We start from the raw sequence: 19,188 nt of genomic DNA, 5'->3' as shown, positions 1-19,188 counted from the left end.
GGCATCATAGCCCAAGAGGTGAGGGAGCTGCTTCCCACAGCAGTGAGGGAAGTAGGAGATATCACTTGCTCAGATGGACAGAAGCTTCACAACTTCCTTATGGTGGACAAAGTAAGTGGCAGACATGTAGAAACCACATTGCTTGCTTTATTAAATAAGCATAAACGTATTCCCACATTTTCCTACAGGAGCAGATCTTTATGGAGAATGTAGGGGCTGTAAAGCAGCTATGTAAACTCACAGATAACCTGGAAATGCGAATCCAAGAGCTGGAGGTGTGGAATGCTCGCCTGGCCAAGCTCAAGAACCTGGGGAGCTTGAGGACCAAAAGTGCCAATTCTGATAAAGAGTAAGTGTGTACCAAAGATCTGAAGCATTAAGACTATTAGGACTAGAGTCACAGATGTTTTGGCATTATTTTGTTGTTGCTGTAATTGGCTCACACTAACCATTTATGCCAGGTTCACGCTACACCACTTTTTGAGTCTTCAGTCATTGTGCTGTTCAATTTCTATAGAGGAGAATACACACTTGTGATGAGTTCATCATGAAGAGGTTCATATGAGCCAAACTGAGCAAAATCTGAACTTGTAAATATCTGATCTGAGGTAAAAACCTGTTTTCTTAGATAAACTGAAATATACAGGCATACTTTCTTAGTTTTTAGTAATATACATTATTCTGCATCTTAAAATAAAAGAATTTAAAATTAAAGAAATATTCGACAAACGCCTTTTAGTAGTTCACGCTATGCAACAGAGGGAGCGATTCCCGGATTTTCCTCCCTTTTTTGTCGGCGACTGAAAAACTGGTCCAAAATCGTGTAGTGTGAACCTGGCATTAAATGCAGCATAAGTACCATAGATGTGTGGTCTTTATTTAATTGTCAAAATGTCTGCAAATATAATTTTTTATGTCTTCCTGAAATGCTGTTCATACACACCTTCTCACACATTGTTATATATGTGTTCTAGAAAATGCACAAAGAGTAACAAAAATCCAACATCAGTGCCCCCCAAAAAAACATCTTCACTGAAAGTTGGAAAAGTAGGTAACAAAACAATTACAAGTACTGTTGTGATAAAAAAAACCTTTGCTAATCAAAAGCAAACTGTAAAAATATGTATCTGGTGCAGGAGTATGTACGTGAGAAATACCAGTACTGCCTTCAGCACAGAATTTTTCAAGCTAGCATCATTCTTCTGGTGGCAACAATGGCTTTTTGGTGAGTACTTTCCATTCTATCAGTATTTATTCGTGATCATGAACAGATCATGCAAAATCTGCATGTAGAATACATCGCCTTTTACATGGGAACCCACACGAATGAGAACTTCTCACAACTCAAGCTGCTCAAGCTGTTCCCTGTTGTAACACTTCATGATTAGTGTATATTAGTTGTTGTAATTCTACTACGTTTGGTGTTTAATCTTGACTTGAACAACATTGTATCTTAAATATCTGTAGAAATCTTTTCTAAGAACAAGCTGTACCATCTGTAGACATGCATTCAATAAATATGGGATATGGGCACAAAATCATTACAGAGAATCATTACACACATTACACAATCACTACACATTACACACAATCACGACACACAGTACACAGAATTAATACATACACTACACAGAGTCACTACACATTACACACAATCACGACACACAGTACACAGAATTACTACATACACTACACACAATTACTACACATTACACACATTACACAATCACTACACATTACACACAATCACGACACACAGTACACAGAATTACTACATACACTACACAGAGTCACTACACATTACACACAATCACGACACACAGTACACAGAATTACTACATACACTACACAGAATCATTACACATTACACACAATCATGACACACAGTACACAGAATTAATACATACACTACACAGAATCACTACACATTACACACAATCACGACACACAGTACACAGAATTACTACATACACTACACAGAATCATTACACATTACACACATTACACAATCACTACACATTACACATAATCACGACACACAGTACACAGAATTACTACATACACTACACACAATTACTACATATTACACACATTACACAATCACTACACATTACACACAATCACAACACACAGTACACAGAATTACTACATACACTACACACAATTACTACACATTACACACATTACACAATCACTACACATTACACACAATCACGACACACAGTACACAGAATTAATACATACACTACACAGAATCACTACACATTACACACAATCACGACACACAGTACACAGAATTACTACATACACTACACACAATTACTACACATTACACACATTACACAATCACTACACATTACACACAATCACGACACACAGTACACAGAATTACTACATACACTACACAGAGTCACTACACATTACACACAATCACGACACACAGTACACAGAATTACTACATACACTACACAGAATCATTACACATTACACACAATCATGACACACAGTACACAGAATTAATACATACACTACACAGAATCACTACACATTACACACAATCACGACACACAGTACACAGAATTACTACATACACTACACAGAATCATTACACATTACACACAATCATGACACACAGTACACAGAATTAATACATACACTACACAGAATCACTACACATTACACACAATCACGACACACAGTACACAGAATTACTACATACACTACACACAATTACTACATATTACACACATTACACAATCACTACACATTACACACAATCACGACACACAGTACACAGAATTACTACATACACTACACACAATTACTACACATTACACACATTACACAATCACTACACATTACACACAATCACGACACACAGTACACATAATTAATACATACACTACACAGAATCATTACACATTACACACAATCATGACACACAGTACAGAGAATTACTACATACACTACACAGAATCACTACACATTACACACAATCACGACACACAGTACACAGAATTACTATATACACTACACAGAATCACTACACATTACACACAATCACGACACACAGTACACAGAATTACTACATACACTACACAGAATCACTACACATTAAACACAATCACAACACACAGTACACAGAATTAATACATACACTACACAGCATCATTACACATTACACACATTACATAATCACTACACATTACACACAATCACAACACACACTACACAGAATTACTACATACACTACACAGAATCACTACACATTACACACAATACACAATCACTACACATTACAATCACGACACACACTACACAGAATTACTACATACACCACACAGAATCACTACACATTACACACATTACACACAATCACGACAAACAGTACACAGAATTACTAAATACACTACACAGAATCACTACACATTGCACACATTACACACAATCACTACACATTACACACAATCACGACACAGTACACATAATTACTACATACACTACACACAATTACTACACATTACACACAGTCATGACACACAGTACACAGAATTACTACATACACTACACAGAATCACTACACATTACACAATCTTTACACATTACACACAATCACGACACAGTACACAGAATCATTATATACACTACACAAAGTCACTACACATTACACACAATCACGACACACAGTACACAGAATTACTACATACACTACACAGAATCACTACACATTACACACAATCATGACACACAGTACACAGAATTACTACATACACTACACAGAATCACTACACATTACACACAATCACGACACACAGTACACAGAATTACTACATACACTACACAGAATCACTACACATTACACACAATCACGACACACAGTACACAGAATTAATACATACACTACACAGAATCACTACACATTACACACATTACACAATCACTACACATTACCCACAATCACGACACACAGTACACAGAATTACTATATACACTACACAGAATCACTACACATTACACACATTACACAATCACTGCACATTACAATCACGACACACACTACACAGAATTAATACATACACTACACAGAATCACTACACATTACACACATTACACACAATCACGACACAGTACACAGAATTACTAAATACACTACACAGAATCACTACACATTACACATATTACACAATCACTACACATTACACACAATCACGACACACACTACACAGAAATACTACATACACTACACAGAATCACTACACATTACACACATTACACACAATCACGACACACAGTACACAGAATTACTAAATACACTACACACAATTACTACACATTACACACATTACACAATCACTACACATTACACACAATCACGACACAGTACACAAAATTACTTCATACACTACACACAATTACTACACATTGCACACATTACACACAATCACTACACATTACACACAATCACGACACAGTACACATAATTACTACATACACTACACACAATTACTACACATTACACACAGTCATGACACACAGTACACAGAATTACTACATACACTACACAGAATCACTACACATTACACACAATCACGACACACAGTACACAGAATTACTACATACACTACACAGAATCATTACACATTACACACAATCATGACACACAGTACACAGAATTAATACATACACTACACAGAATCACTACACATTACACACAATCACGACACACAGTACACAGAATTACTACATACACTACACAGAATCATTACACATTACACACATTACACAATCACTACACATTACACACAATCACGACACACAGTACACAGAATTACTACATACACTACACACAATTACTACACACTACACAGAATCATTATTCACAGTACACAGAATTACTACATACACTACACAGAATCACTACACATTACACACATTACACAATCACTGCACATTACAAACAATCACGACACACACTACACAGAATTACTACATACACTACACACAATTACTACATATTACACACATTACACAATCACTACACATTACACACAATCACGACACACAGTACACAGAATTACTACATACACCACACAGAATCACTACACATTACACACATTACACACAATCACGACACACAGTACACAGAATTACGAAATACACTACACAGAATAACTACACATTACACACAATCACTACACATTACACACAATCACGCACACAGTACACAGAATCATTATATACACTACACAAAATCACTACACATTACACACAATCACGACACACAGTACACAGTATTAATACATACACTACACAGGATCACTACACATTACACACATTACACAATTACTACACATTACACACAGACATGACACACAGTACACAGAATTACTACATACACTACACAGAATCACTACACATTACACACATTACACAATCACTACACATTACACACAGTCACGACACACAGTACACAGAATCATTATATACACTACACACAGTCACTACACATTACACACAATCACGACACACAGTACACAGAATCATTATAAACACTACACAGAATCACTACACATTACACACATTACACAATCACTACACATTACACACAATCATGACACACAGTACACAGAATCATTATATACACTACACAAAATCACTACACATTACACAAAATCACAACACAGTACACAGAATTACTACATACACTACAAAGAATCACTACACATTACACACATTACACAATTACTACACATTACACACAGTCATGACACACAGTACACAGAATTACTACATACACTACACAGAATCACTAAACATTACACACAATCACTACACATTACACACAACCACGACACACAGTACACAGAATTACTACATACACTACACAGAAGCATTGCACATAACACACATTACACAATCACTACACATTACCCACAATCACGACACACACTACACAGAATCATTATTCACAGTACACAGAATTACTACATACACTACACAGAATCACTACACATTACACACATTACACAATCACTACACATTACACACAGTCACGACACACAGTACACAGAATCATTATATACACTACACAAAGTCACTACACATTACACACAATCACGACACACAGTACACAGAATCATTATAAACACTACACAGAATCACTACACATTACACACATTACACAATCACTACACATTTCACACAATCATGACACACAGTACACAGAATCATTATATACACTACACAAAATCACTACACATTACACAAAATCACAACAAAGTACACAGAATTACTACATACACTACACAGAATCACTACACATTACACACATTACACAATTACTACACATTACACACAAGAACGACACACATTACACAGAATTACTACATACACTACACAGAAGCATTGCACATAACACACATTACACAATCACTACACATTACCCACAATCACGACACACAGTACACAGAATCACTACACATTACACACAATCACGACACACAGTACACAGAATCATTATATACACTACACAAAGTCACTACACATTACACACAATCACGACACACAGTACCCGGAATCATTATAAACACTACACAGAATCACTACACATTACACACATTACACAATCACTACACATTACACACAATCACGACATACAGTAAACAGAATCATTATATACACTACACAAAATTACTAAACAAAATCACGACACACAGTACACAGAATTACTACATACACTACACAGAAGCACTACACATTACACACATTCCACAATCACTACACATTACCCACAATCACAACACACACTAAACAGAATCACTACACAGAATCACTACATACACTACACACAATCACTACACACACTACACAGAATCACTACACAGAATCACTACATACACTACACAGAATCACTACACACACTACACAGAATCACTACATACACTACACAGAATCACTACACACACTACACAGAATCATTATTCACAGTACACAGAATCACTACATACACTACACAGAATCACTACACACAGTAAACAGAATCACTACACACTGTACACAGAATTACTACACACACTACACAGAATTACTACATACACTACACAGAATTACTACATACACTACACAAAATCGCTACACATTACACAAAATCACGACACACAGTACACAGAATTACTACATACACTACACAGAATCACTACACATTACACACATTACACAATCACTACACATTACACACAATAACGACACACAGTACACAGAATCACTACACATTACACAGAATCACTACACATTACACACAATCACAACACACAGTACACAGACTTACTACATACACTACACAGAATCACTACACATTACACACATTACACAATCACTACACATTACACACAATAACGACACACAGTACACAGAATTACTACATACACTACACAGGATCACTACACATTACACACATTACACAATCACTACACATTACACACAATCACGACACACAGTACACAGTATTAATACATACACTACACAGGATCACTACACATTACACACATTACACAATTACTACACATTACACACAGTCACGGCACACAGTACACAGAATTACTACATACACTACACAGAATGACTATACATTACACACATTACACAATCACTAAACATTACACACAATCACGACACACAGTACACACAATCATTATGTACACTACACAAAATCACTAATTAAAATCACGACACACAGTACACAGAATTACTACATACACTACACAGAAGCACTACACATTCCACACATTCCACAATCACTACACATTACCCACAATCACAACACACACTAAACAGAATCACTACACAGAATCACTACATACACTACACACAATCACTACACACACTACACAGAATCACTACACAGAATCACTACATACACTACACAGAATCACTACACACACTACACAGAATCATTATTCACAGTACACAGAATCACTACATACACTACACAGAATCACTACACACAGTAAACAGAATCACTACACACTCTACACAGAATTACTACACACACTACACAGAATTACTACATACACTACACAGAATTACTACATACACTACACAAAATCGCTACACATTACACAAAATCACGACACACAGTACACAGAATTACTACATACACTACACAGAAGCATTGCACATAACACACATTCCACAATCACTACACATTACACACAATCACGACACACAGTACACAGAATCACTACACATTACACACATTACACAATCACTACACATTACACACAATCACGACACACAGTACCCGGAATCATTATAAACACTACACAGAATCACTACACATTACACAGAATCACAACACACAGTACACATAATTACTACATACACTACACAGAATCACTACACATTACACACATTACACAATCACTACACATTACACAGAATCACGACACACAGTACACAGAATCACTACACATTACACAGAATCACTACACATTACACACAATCACAACACACAGTACACAGAATTACTACATACACTACTCAGAATCACTACACATTACACACATTACACAGTCACTACACATTACACACAATAACGACACACAGTACACAGAATTAATACATACACTACACAGAATCACTACACATTACACACATTACACAATCACTACACATTACACACAATCACGACACACAGTACACAGAATTACTACATACACTACACAGAATGACTACACATTACACACATTACACAATCACTAAACATTACACACAATCACGACACACAATACACACAATCATTATATACACTACACAAAGTCACTACACATTACACACAATCACGACACACAGTAAACAGAATCATTATATACACTACACAAAATCATGACACACAGTACACAGAATTACTACATACACTACACAGAAGCACTACACATTACCCACAATCACGACACACACTAAACAGAATCACTACACAGAATCACTACATACACTACACACAATCACCACACACACTACACAGAATCACTACACAGAATCACTACACACACTACACAGAATCATTATTCACAGTACACAGAATCACTACATACACTACACAGAATCACTACACACAGTAAACAGAATCACTACACACTGTACACATAATTACTACACACACTACACAGAATTACTACATACACTACACAGAATCACTACACACTACACAGAATCACTATACACAGTACACAGAATCACTACATACACAGTACACAGAATCACTACACACAGTACACAGAATCACTACACACAGTATACAGAATTACTACATACACTACACAGAATTACTGCACACAGTACATGGAATTACTACATACACCACACAGAATCGCTACACACAGTACACACAATCACTACACACACTACACAGAATCCCTACATACACTACACAGAATCACTACATACTGTACACACGATTACTACACACACTACACAGAATCACTACACACAGTACATAGAATCACTACACACCACACATAGAATTACTACATACACTACACAGAATCACTACACACAGTACACAGAATCACTACAGAAAATCACTACATACACTACACAAGATCACTACACACAGTACACAGAATTACTACATACACTACACAGAATCACTACACATTACACAATCACTACACATTACAAACAATCACGACACACAGTACACAGAATTACTACATACACCACACAGAATCACTACACATTACATGCATTACACACAATCACGACACACAGTACACAGACTTACTACATACACCACACAGAATCACTACACATTACACACATTACACACAATCACTACACATTACACACAATCACGACACACAGTACACAGAATTAATACATACACTACACAGAATCACTACACACACTACACAGAATCATTATTCACAGTACACAGAATCACTACATACACTACACAGAATCACTATACACAGTAAACAGAATCACTACACACTGTACACAGAATTACTACACACACTACACAGAATCACTACACACAGTACACAGAATTTTTACACACACTACACAGAATTACTACATACACTACACAGAATTACTACTTACACTACACAGAATCACTACACACTACACAGAATCACTATACACAGTACACAGAATCACTACATACACTACACAGAATCACTACACACAGTACACAGAATCACTACATACACTACACAGAATCACTACACACAGTACACAGAATCACTACATACACTACACAGAATCACTACACACAGTACACAGAATCACTACACACAGTACAGAGAATCACTACACACAGTACATAGAATCACTACACACTACACATAGAATTACTACATACACTACACAGAATCACTACACACAGTACACAGAATCACTACACAAAATCACTACATACACTACACAAAATCACTACACACAGTACACAGAATTACTACATACACTACACAGAATCACTACACATTACACACATTACACAATCACTACACATTACAAACAATCACGACACACACTACACAGAATTACTACATACACTACACAGAATCACTACACATTACACACATTACACACAATCACGACACACAGTACACAGAATTACTAAATACACTACACAGAATCACTGCACATTACACATATTACACAATCACTACACATTACACACAATCACGACACACAGTAAACAGTATTAATACATACACTACACAGGATCACTACACATTACACACATTACACAATTACTACACATTACACAGTCACGGCACACAGTACACAGAATTACTACATACACTACACAGAATCACTACACATTACACACATTACACAATCACTACACATTACACACAATCACGACACACAGTACACACAATCATTATATACACTACACAAAGTCACTACACATTAAACACAATCACGACACACAGTACACACAATCATTATATACACTACACAAAGTCACTACACATTACACACAATCACGACACACAGTACACACAATCATTATATACACTACACAAAGTCACTACACATTACACACAATCACGACACACAGTAAACAGAATCATTATATACACTACACAAAATCACTACACATTACACACAATCACGACACACAGTACACAGAATTACTACATACACTACACAGAAGCACTACACATTACACACATTCCACAATCACTACACATTACCCACAATCACGACACACACTACACAGAATCACTACATACACTACACACAATCATTACACACACTACACAGAATCACTACACAGAATCACTACATACACTACACAGAATCACTACACAGAATCACTACATACACTATACAGCATCACTACATACACTACACAGAATCACTACACACACTACACAGAATAACTACACACACTACACAGAATCATTATTCACAGTACACAGAACACTACATACACTACACAGAATCACTACACATAGTACACAAAATTATTACACACACTACACAGAATTACTACATACACTACACAGAATCAGTACACATTACACAGAATCACGACACACAGTACACAGAATCACTACACACACTACACAGTATCACTACACACACTACACAGTATCACTACACACAGTACACAGAATCACTACACACAGTACACAGAATTACTACACACACTATACAGAATCACCACACACACTACACAGAATCACTACACAAAATACACAGAATCACCACACACACAACACAGAATCACTACACACACTACACATAATCACTACACACAGTACACAGAATCACTACATACACTATAAAGAATCACTACACACAGTAAACAGAATTACTACACACTACACCGAATCACTACACACACTACACAGTATCACTACACACAGTACACAGAATCACTACACACAGTACACAGAATTACTACACACACTACACAGAATTACTACACACACTACACAGAATCACTACACACACTACACAGAATCACTACACACAGTACACATAATTATTACATACACTACACAGAATCATTACACACACTACACAGAATCACTACACAGAATCACTACATGCACTACACAGAATCACTACACAAAATCACTACACAGAATCACTACACACACTACACAGAATCACTACACACAATACACAGAATCACTACACACACTACACAGAATCACTACACACAATACACAGAATCACTACACACAATACACAGAATCACCACACACAGTACAGAGAAGGAATGCCAATTCAACTTGGTATATGTTTTACTTTCCCAACTGTTCATGAAAAGTGTTGCAGGATTGACATATTCAATAGTTGAGCAGTGAAAACATGAAATACCTTGTGTTCACAGTGTCTGTGAATCAAAGTCACTGTAAAAGAAACTGTAATGATTTGCATTTTCCATATTGTTCCAACCTTTTCTGATTTTCGGGTTGTGAATATATGGAATGACTGAATTGTTTAGAGATGATTTGAAATCTATTATCAGACCATCTAAATTTATATACTTTTTCACATTCTTTTTTTACTTAATATCAGTTGATACTTTTCACACATTTCTTTACATTTCAAATACTCAAAGAGTTAAATTGACAAGTATTATTAAATATTTGCTTTTGTTTGATTTATTATGTATTAATATTCAGTCACTTGTATTTGCTGGATGTTTACTGTGTCAAAAGAGACCTTTGGTGTAGTAAAACATGATAAAGAGTACTTGCATTTGTTGAATAGCATACCTCTGTTCTTCTACAGCTTTCTGAGATCCAGTAATGTTGTTATTTTTGCCCAGCCCTCTTTACAACGGCTGCTTCATTTTGCCCATATATATATATATATAGTAATATAATACAGGAAATTGACAAATCCTGCACCTAACAGCTGGGGTTATGCATAGGGCTCAGCCAGGATCTACTACTCACTCAACTAACAACAATAGCAAAACCACCACAATCTGATACTGGCTCGACAAGAATCCAGAAGCACAGCCTAACACTATGTTCATGGTCCATTGCCTCAACTGCCAAGTAACAGACCTACCAAAAAATAACCTATGAACAAACAGAATCCCTCCTTAATCTAAGCTCACTTCCTTTAACTATGGCAACAACACACTTACCTAAGCACAATCACACACAATAAATCACATTATAAGTTGCGTGAGCAGAACACAGCAACCACTACCATCTGATACTGGCTCGACAAGAATCCAGAAGCATAGCGAACTATGTTCATGGTCCGTGCCTCAACTGCCAAGTACTCAGACGTCTACAAAAACTCATGAGACAAATTATTACAAGAGCAGGACCACACCAATCCCCTTCATCCAAACTCTAACACAAACTTCAGTGCAAGCTCTTCTCAGGGGTCATCAGGCAGGCACCTTCCTTCGTCAGTGTTTCGCTGAATTAGGCCCACGACACCTCCAGAAGGCTCAACAGTGAAGTCTGGCGTCCCAGACCCACCCCCCTCCAAGCTTGCTGTAGAAGCACAAACTCACTCCCTTCCCCACACAGCCTCAGCCCTTCTGAACCACAACCACTGACTAGATCTTTCAGCTACATCTGACAACTCCTTCACTACAGTCCTTAGCACACGACCTCTACTTCCGAATTCAGACAGCAGTCTTGTGGCAGACTTCGCAACAAAGCCTCTAGTACCTACCTCTACCGGTCTAATATACGCTTGCCACCCACACTCTCTTACCTCAGCCACCAAGTCTGTATACTTCAGCCTTTTCCTTTCATAAGCTCCATCTACCTCGTCTTCAAACGGAACAGTCAGCTCTATAAAATACACTATCCGCTTACTTTCAGAGTACAACACTACATCCGGCCTCAAGGTTGTAACCAGAATGCACTCTGGGATCTGCAGTTTACTACCTACATCCACTAATAACTTCCAATCTCGTGCATTGGCCCACTTACCAGCAGTTTTCAAGCACTGTGCTGTTTCTCCACTATGCTGCCCCTCACGCACAAACGTGATTACCCTACTGCAACCTACCACGGGCATGTTATTAACTTCTAACCGTTTCTTATCAAGTGCACCTGCAAGAGATCTAAGTACCTGATTATGCCTCCATGTGTAGCGCCCCTGGGATAGACTCACCTTACATGCCGACAAAATGTGCTTCAGTGTGCCACTTCCTGCACATAGCTTACAACTTGGATCCTCACCCACCCACTGAGCAAGGTTTTGTGGCGTTGGCAGAACATCATATGTAGCTCCCAACAGAAACTTTATACGGCCTGTATCCAATCCCCATAACTCTCGCCAGGTGATTCTCCGCTTCTCTACACTTTCCCATCTCATCCACTGCCCCTGTTTACTCTGCCCTGCTGCTTTTGCCCTCCTTGCTTCCTCCTCCTGCTCACGAATAAACCCTGTAACCATACGCCTTTTCTCAGGTGATGTGGCCTTGCCGAATGCTTTCCAAGAATCACCTAAACCTAATCCTGCCCTCCCATTTTGCACCTGCCCCACAACATCCCTGTGCTCCAGTGCCCTCCTTGCTTCTCGAGCATTCCACTTTCTCCCAGACCTAGTCACTGGTGCTGTTGCTTTAACCAGCCTGTCTTTTGACCCTAACAACTGCATTTCACGTCCTACCTTAGCACATTTGAACTCCTCAACCAAGCTCGTCAACGGCAGTTCCAGCATCCCTCTCCCACACCACGCCACACTACTAAGGCAACGCGGCACCCCCAACCATGTCCTTATAGCCTTGCTCATAACCCTTTCTAACCTCTCAACCTCAGAAATCGGAATATCATAAACTGTAAGTGGCCACCTTAGACGAGGCAACAAACCAAACTGCAGACACCACAATTTTAATTTACCTGGCAGAAAAGACTTATCAATTCTATTAATGGCCTCCACCATTTCTGTCCTCAACCCTTCCACCTGCTCTTTATCATTCAGTGCTGCAGTATACCACCTACCTAAACTCTTAACTGACTTTTCCAATATAGATGGTATGACTTCTCCCTCCATCATAAACCTTTCTTGTATCAATTTCCCTTTAACGATTGATACACTCCTAGACTTGCTCGGTTTAACTTTCATCCTAGCCAGCCTAAGATTATCATTTAACTTCCCTAGCAGTCGCCGGGTACATGGCACCGTGGTCGTTAATGTTGTCATATCGTCCATAAACGCCCTAACTGGAGGGAGCCGGGTGCCATCATGCAGCCTTTCCCCGCCTACGACCCACTTAGAAGCCCTAATAATCACCTCCATTGCATATATATATATATATATATATATATATATATATATATAGACTCTGCATAGCCTGTCTGCTGGCATAACAGCAGGCACCCACTGCATTTATTTACACTGAGAAAGATGTTTGAGTTGGGATTATGATAGCTGTATTAAAGACAGACATAAGGCAGGCTATGCAGACTCAAGCAGAAGAGGAGCTCAAAGTCTTGAATATCTGCCAGCTCTGTGATCTCGTAATGGACGAGTGGAAAAGTGTTCCAGTGGCAACCTGTGAAGCTCTACATGCCCAGGAGAGTAAACAGTGTTTTTTAACAAGATTCTTGTGCACTTTCTACCAAGGAGGTGTGGAACTACTTTGAACCTGGATAACGGTGTATAAAGCGATTTATTGGGGCAAAAGAAAAAGAAGAGTGCTGGAAAAAAGGCACAAAATTAATGGATCTCGGAAAGCTATAGCAGAATGGAGGTGTACTATTCAACAAAATGTAGTACTCTTTATCATGTTTTACTATACCCAAAATCCATTTTACACCGGAGTTCTCCTTTAATTTTTGCAAAACCTTTTTTTCTCACGTGAAATTGTTTTTTTTTTTTCAGTGCCATCTGCATCACTACACTCTACATGCTTACACTAAAAGAAGACTCTGATTATGTTTCCAGGTACAGTTTAACCATCCAACTCTTTAAGATATAATTAGTACACTGCTCAAAAAAATAAAGGGAACACTCAAATAACACATCCTAGATCTGAATGAATGAAATATTCTCATTGAATACTTTGTTCTGTACAAAGTTGAATGTGCTGACAACAAAATCACACAAAAATCATCAATGGAAATCAAATTTATTAACCAATGGAGGCCTGGATTTGGAGCCACACACAAAATTAAAGTGAAAAAACACACTACAGGCTGATCCAACTTTAATGTAATGTCCTTAAAACAAGTCAAAATGAGGCTCAGTATTGTGTGTGGCCTACACGTGCCTGTATGACCTCCCTACAACGCCTGGGCATGCTCCTGATGAGGTGGCAGATGGTCTCCTGAGGGATCTCCTCCCAGACCTGGACTAAAGCATCCGCCAACTCCTGGACAGTCTGTGGTGCAACGTGACGTTGGTGGATGGAGCGAGACATGATGTCCCAGATGTGCTCAATCGGATTCAGGTCTGGGGAACGGGCGGGCCAGTCCATAGCTTCAATGCCTTCATCTTGCAGGAACTGCTGACACACTCCAGCCACATGAGGTCTAGCATTGTCCTGCATTAGGAGGAACCCAGGGCCAACCGCACCAGCATATGGTCTCACAAGGGGTCTGAGGATCTCATCTCAGTACCTAATGGCAGTCAGGCTACCTCTGGTGAGCACATGGAGGGCTGTGCGGCCCTCCAAAGAAATGCCACCCCACACCATTACTGACCCACTGCCAAACTGGTCATGCTGAAGGATGTTGCAGGCAGCAGACCGCTCTCCACGGCGTCTCCAGACTCTGTCACGTCTGTCATGTGCTCAGTGTGAACCTGCTTTCATCTGTGAAGAGCACAAGGCGCCAGTGGCGAATTTGCCAATCCTGGTGTTCTCTGGCAAATGCCAAGCGTCCTGCACGGTGTTGGGCTGTGAGCACAACCCCCATCTGTGGACGTCGGGCCCTCATACCATCCTCATGGAGTCGGTTTCTAACCGTTTGTGCAGACACATGCACATTTGTGGCCTGCTGGAGGTCATTTTGCAGGGCTCTGGCAGTGCTCCTCCTGTTCCTTCTTGCACAAAGGCGGAGGTAGCGGTCCTGCTGCTGGGTTGTTGCCCTCCTACGGCCTCCTCCACGTCTCCTGGTGTACTGGCCTGTCCCCTGGTAGCGCCTCCAGCCTCTGGACACTACGCTGACAGACACAGCAAACCTTCTTGCCACAGCTCGCATTGATGTGCCATCCTGGATGAGCTGCACTACCTGAACCACTTGTGTGGGTTGTAGAGTCCGTCTCATGCTACCACGAGTGTGAAAGCACCACCAACATTCAAAACTGACCAAAACATCAGCCAGACAGCATAGGTTCTGAGAAGTGGTCTGTGGTCCCCACCTGCAGAACCACTCCTTTATTGAGTGTGTCTTGCTAATTGCCAATAATTTCCACCTGTTGTCTATTCCATTTGCACAACAGCAGGTGAAATTGATTGTCAATCAGTGTTGCTTCCTAAGTGGACAGTTTAATTTCACAGAAGTTTGATTTACTTGGAGTTATATTGTGTTATTTGAGTGTTCCCTTTATTTTTTTGAGCAGTGTATATATAAACTGCCATTAGATATTATGTACAAATCCTTTTTTGACCTTGTCTTTTTGAATGTTCCACAGCAACTCCAGCGTGTTTCCAGCACACACTACCACAAACACACTGACTACAGGTGATGCTCTTATCCTAATTTCTTTAGGATGTGGTATTGAAATTTAATTAAATAAACCTATTGCTTGTTTTCTTCAACATAAATTTAACTCAATTTTGACTGGAGAATGAGGTTTTCTAACCACCTGTCTGAAAAAGAGATTGGAATAACTGGAGATTGGGGCATTACCTTATCACATACATTTGATTAAGGCTTTATCCATCGTGATTTAGGCTGACAATACTGCTGAGGAGAAAAGAAGATTGGATTCAACAAAGTGCTTTCAAATCCAAGATGCAAATGTTAAATAATCTGTTAAAAGGCTTAATGGATTTTATGTGCACCTCACAGTTTTTTGCACTATTTTGGCCCACTGGATTATAAGGCGCATTATCAATAAACGTCAATTTCTTGTCTATTTTCATACAATGAAGCGCATCAAGGAATGGGATGTCGCAATGTTCATTTTCTTTTAAAGTTAATTAAGCTCTGGATATTAATCTACACAGATTTCTATCCTGAAAACTGTTTATTTAGGTGAATAATGCACTTCTGTTTATTTACAGTAAGTTAAGATTTCCAGATTTCCAGTAAGGCTGGGTGCAGCAGCAGTATTATCATTAGCGCTTAATGCTAATGCTGCTCTAGCCTTGGTGCCTCAGGCTAAACTGAAACTCCTGTATAACACTGCACTTCAGTGGCTTTATTGCTCCTTACAACCTGACTGCAAAAATCATACATAGGGTGCACCAGATTATAAGGCACACTGGTATTTTTTGGGACAATTAAAACATTTTAAATGTGCCTTTAAAATACGGTAACCATCATTTACAATCTGAAAATAGAGCTTACACAAGTTGTGCATGCAAGGGACTGCTATGAAAAGTGTTTGCAGGCTATGCTTTTATCCAAATAACTAAATCTGTACCCAAACCGCTGCACAGGTGCTTATATTTATACAACTAAACCATTTGCTCACTGAAAAACTTGACATATATTAAGAAAACTAAAACTAAAACACTGTTGCCTTAACTCAACTTGCCTTATTGTCTTCTCAGGGAACATTGTGTAGACGTTTTACTTTGACCATTATTTGACATGTGTCTTAATATTATCCCACTGACAGTGTCTCCCACAGCTACAACTCGCCCTTGGCCTCCAGATGTGGATTTCTCCAGTGTGTTTTACTCCGAGGACATTTACTGCTGCCACTTTACCACAGCCGGCGACCACATTTCTCTTATGACAAGTCCAACAAGTCCAAGTGTTCAAACAGGCTCTTTACGTGCACCTTTAGATGCTATTCAAAGCCTGGGAGGTCTGAGCTAACAATACTAAAATACACTTTACACTTTAATATATTATGAATATTATGATATATTATGATATGATATATTATAATATATAATGAATATTATGATATTTATTGTAAAGGCATGAACTGAGTTAATCTGTGTGTGTGTGTGTGTGTGTTTGGGTTTCCAGATAAGGCTTGGTGGAAAAACCTCAGACATTTCAGTGACTGTACGTAGAACAAGTCACACTAAGAATAATGCATAGTTTGCAGTGTTTA

General features: G+C 38.6%; 1 protein-coding gene across 2 annotated transcripts in view; it reads left to right on the top strand.

Annotated features, from left to right (window-relative positions):
• The window catches only part of LOC103032000 (myelin regulatory factor like), a 39,144-nt gene that overhangs the window by 14,975 nt on the left and 4,981 nt on the right, over nucleotides 1–19,188 (top strand). For both annotated transcript variants that reach the window (XM_049474128.1, XM_049474127.1), the window contains 8 exons: nucleotides 2–111; nucleotides 189–349; nucleotides 975–1,047; nucleotides 1,137–1,225; nucleotides 15,835–15,897; nucleotides 17,587–17,636; nucleotides 18,742–18,933; nucleotides 19,101–19,139. In XM_049474128.1, the coding sequence (XP_049330085.1) occupies nucleotides 2–111; nucleotides 189–349; nucleotides 975–1,047; nucleotides 1,137–1,225; nucleotides 15,835–15,897; nucleotides 17,587–17,636; nucleotides 18,742–18,933; nucleotides 19,101–19,139 (777 nt within the window). The remainder of the gene's footprint in view (nucleotide 1; nucleotides 112–188; nucleotides 350–974; nucleotides 1,048–1,136; nucleotides 1,226–15,834; nucleotides 15,898–17,586; nucleotides 17,637–18,741; nucleotides 18,934–19,100; nucleotides 19,140–19,188) is intronic.

The sequence above is a fragment of the Astyanax mexicanus genome, chromosome 2, assembly GCF_023375975.1.
Source record: "Astyanax mexicanus isolate ESR-SI-001 chromosome 2, AstMex3_surface, whole genome shotgun sequence".
In the NCBI taxonomy this organism is placed as follows: Eukaryota; Metazoa; Chordata; class Actinopteri; order Characiformes; family Acestrorhamphidae; genus Astyanax; species Astyanax mexicanus.
Note: the sequence above shows the minus strand (reverse complement) of the source record. Positions and strands in the feature narration are given on the sequence as shown.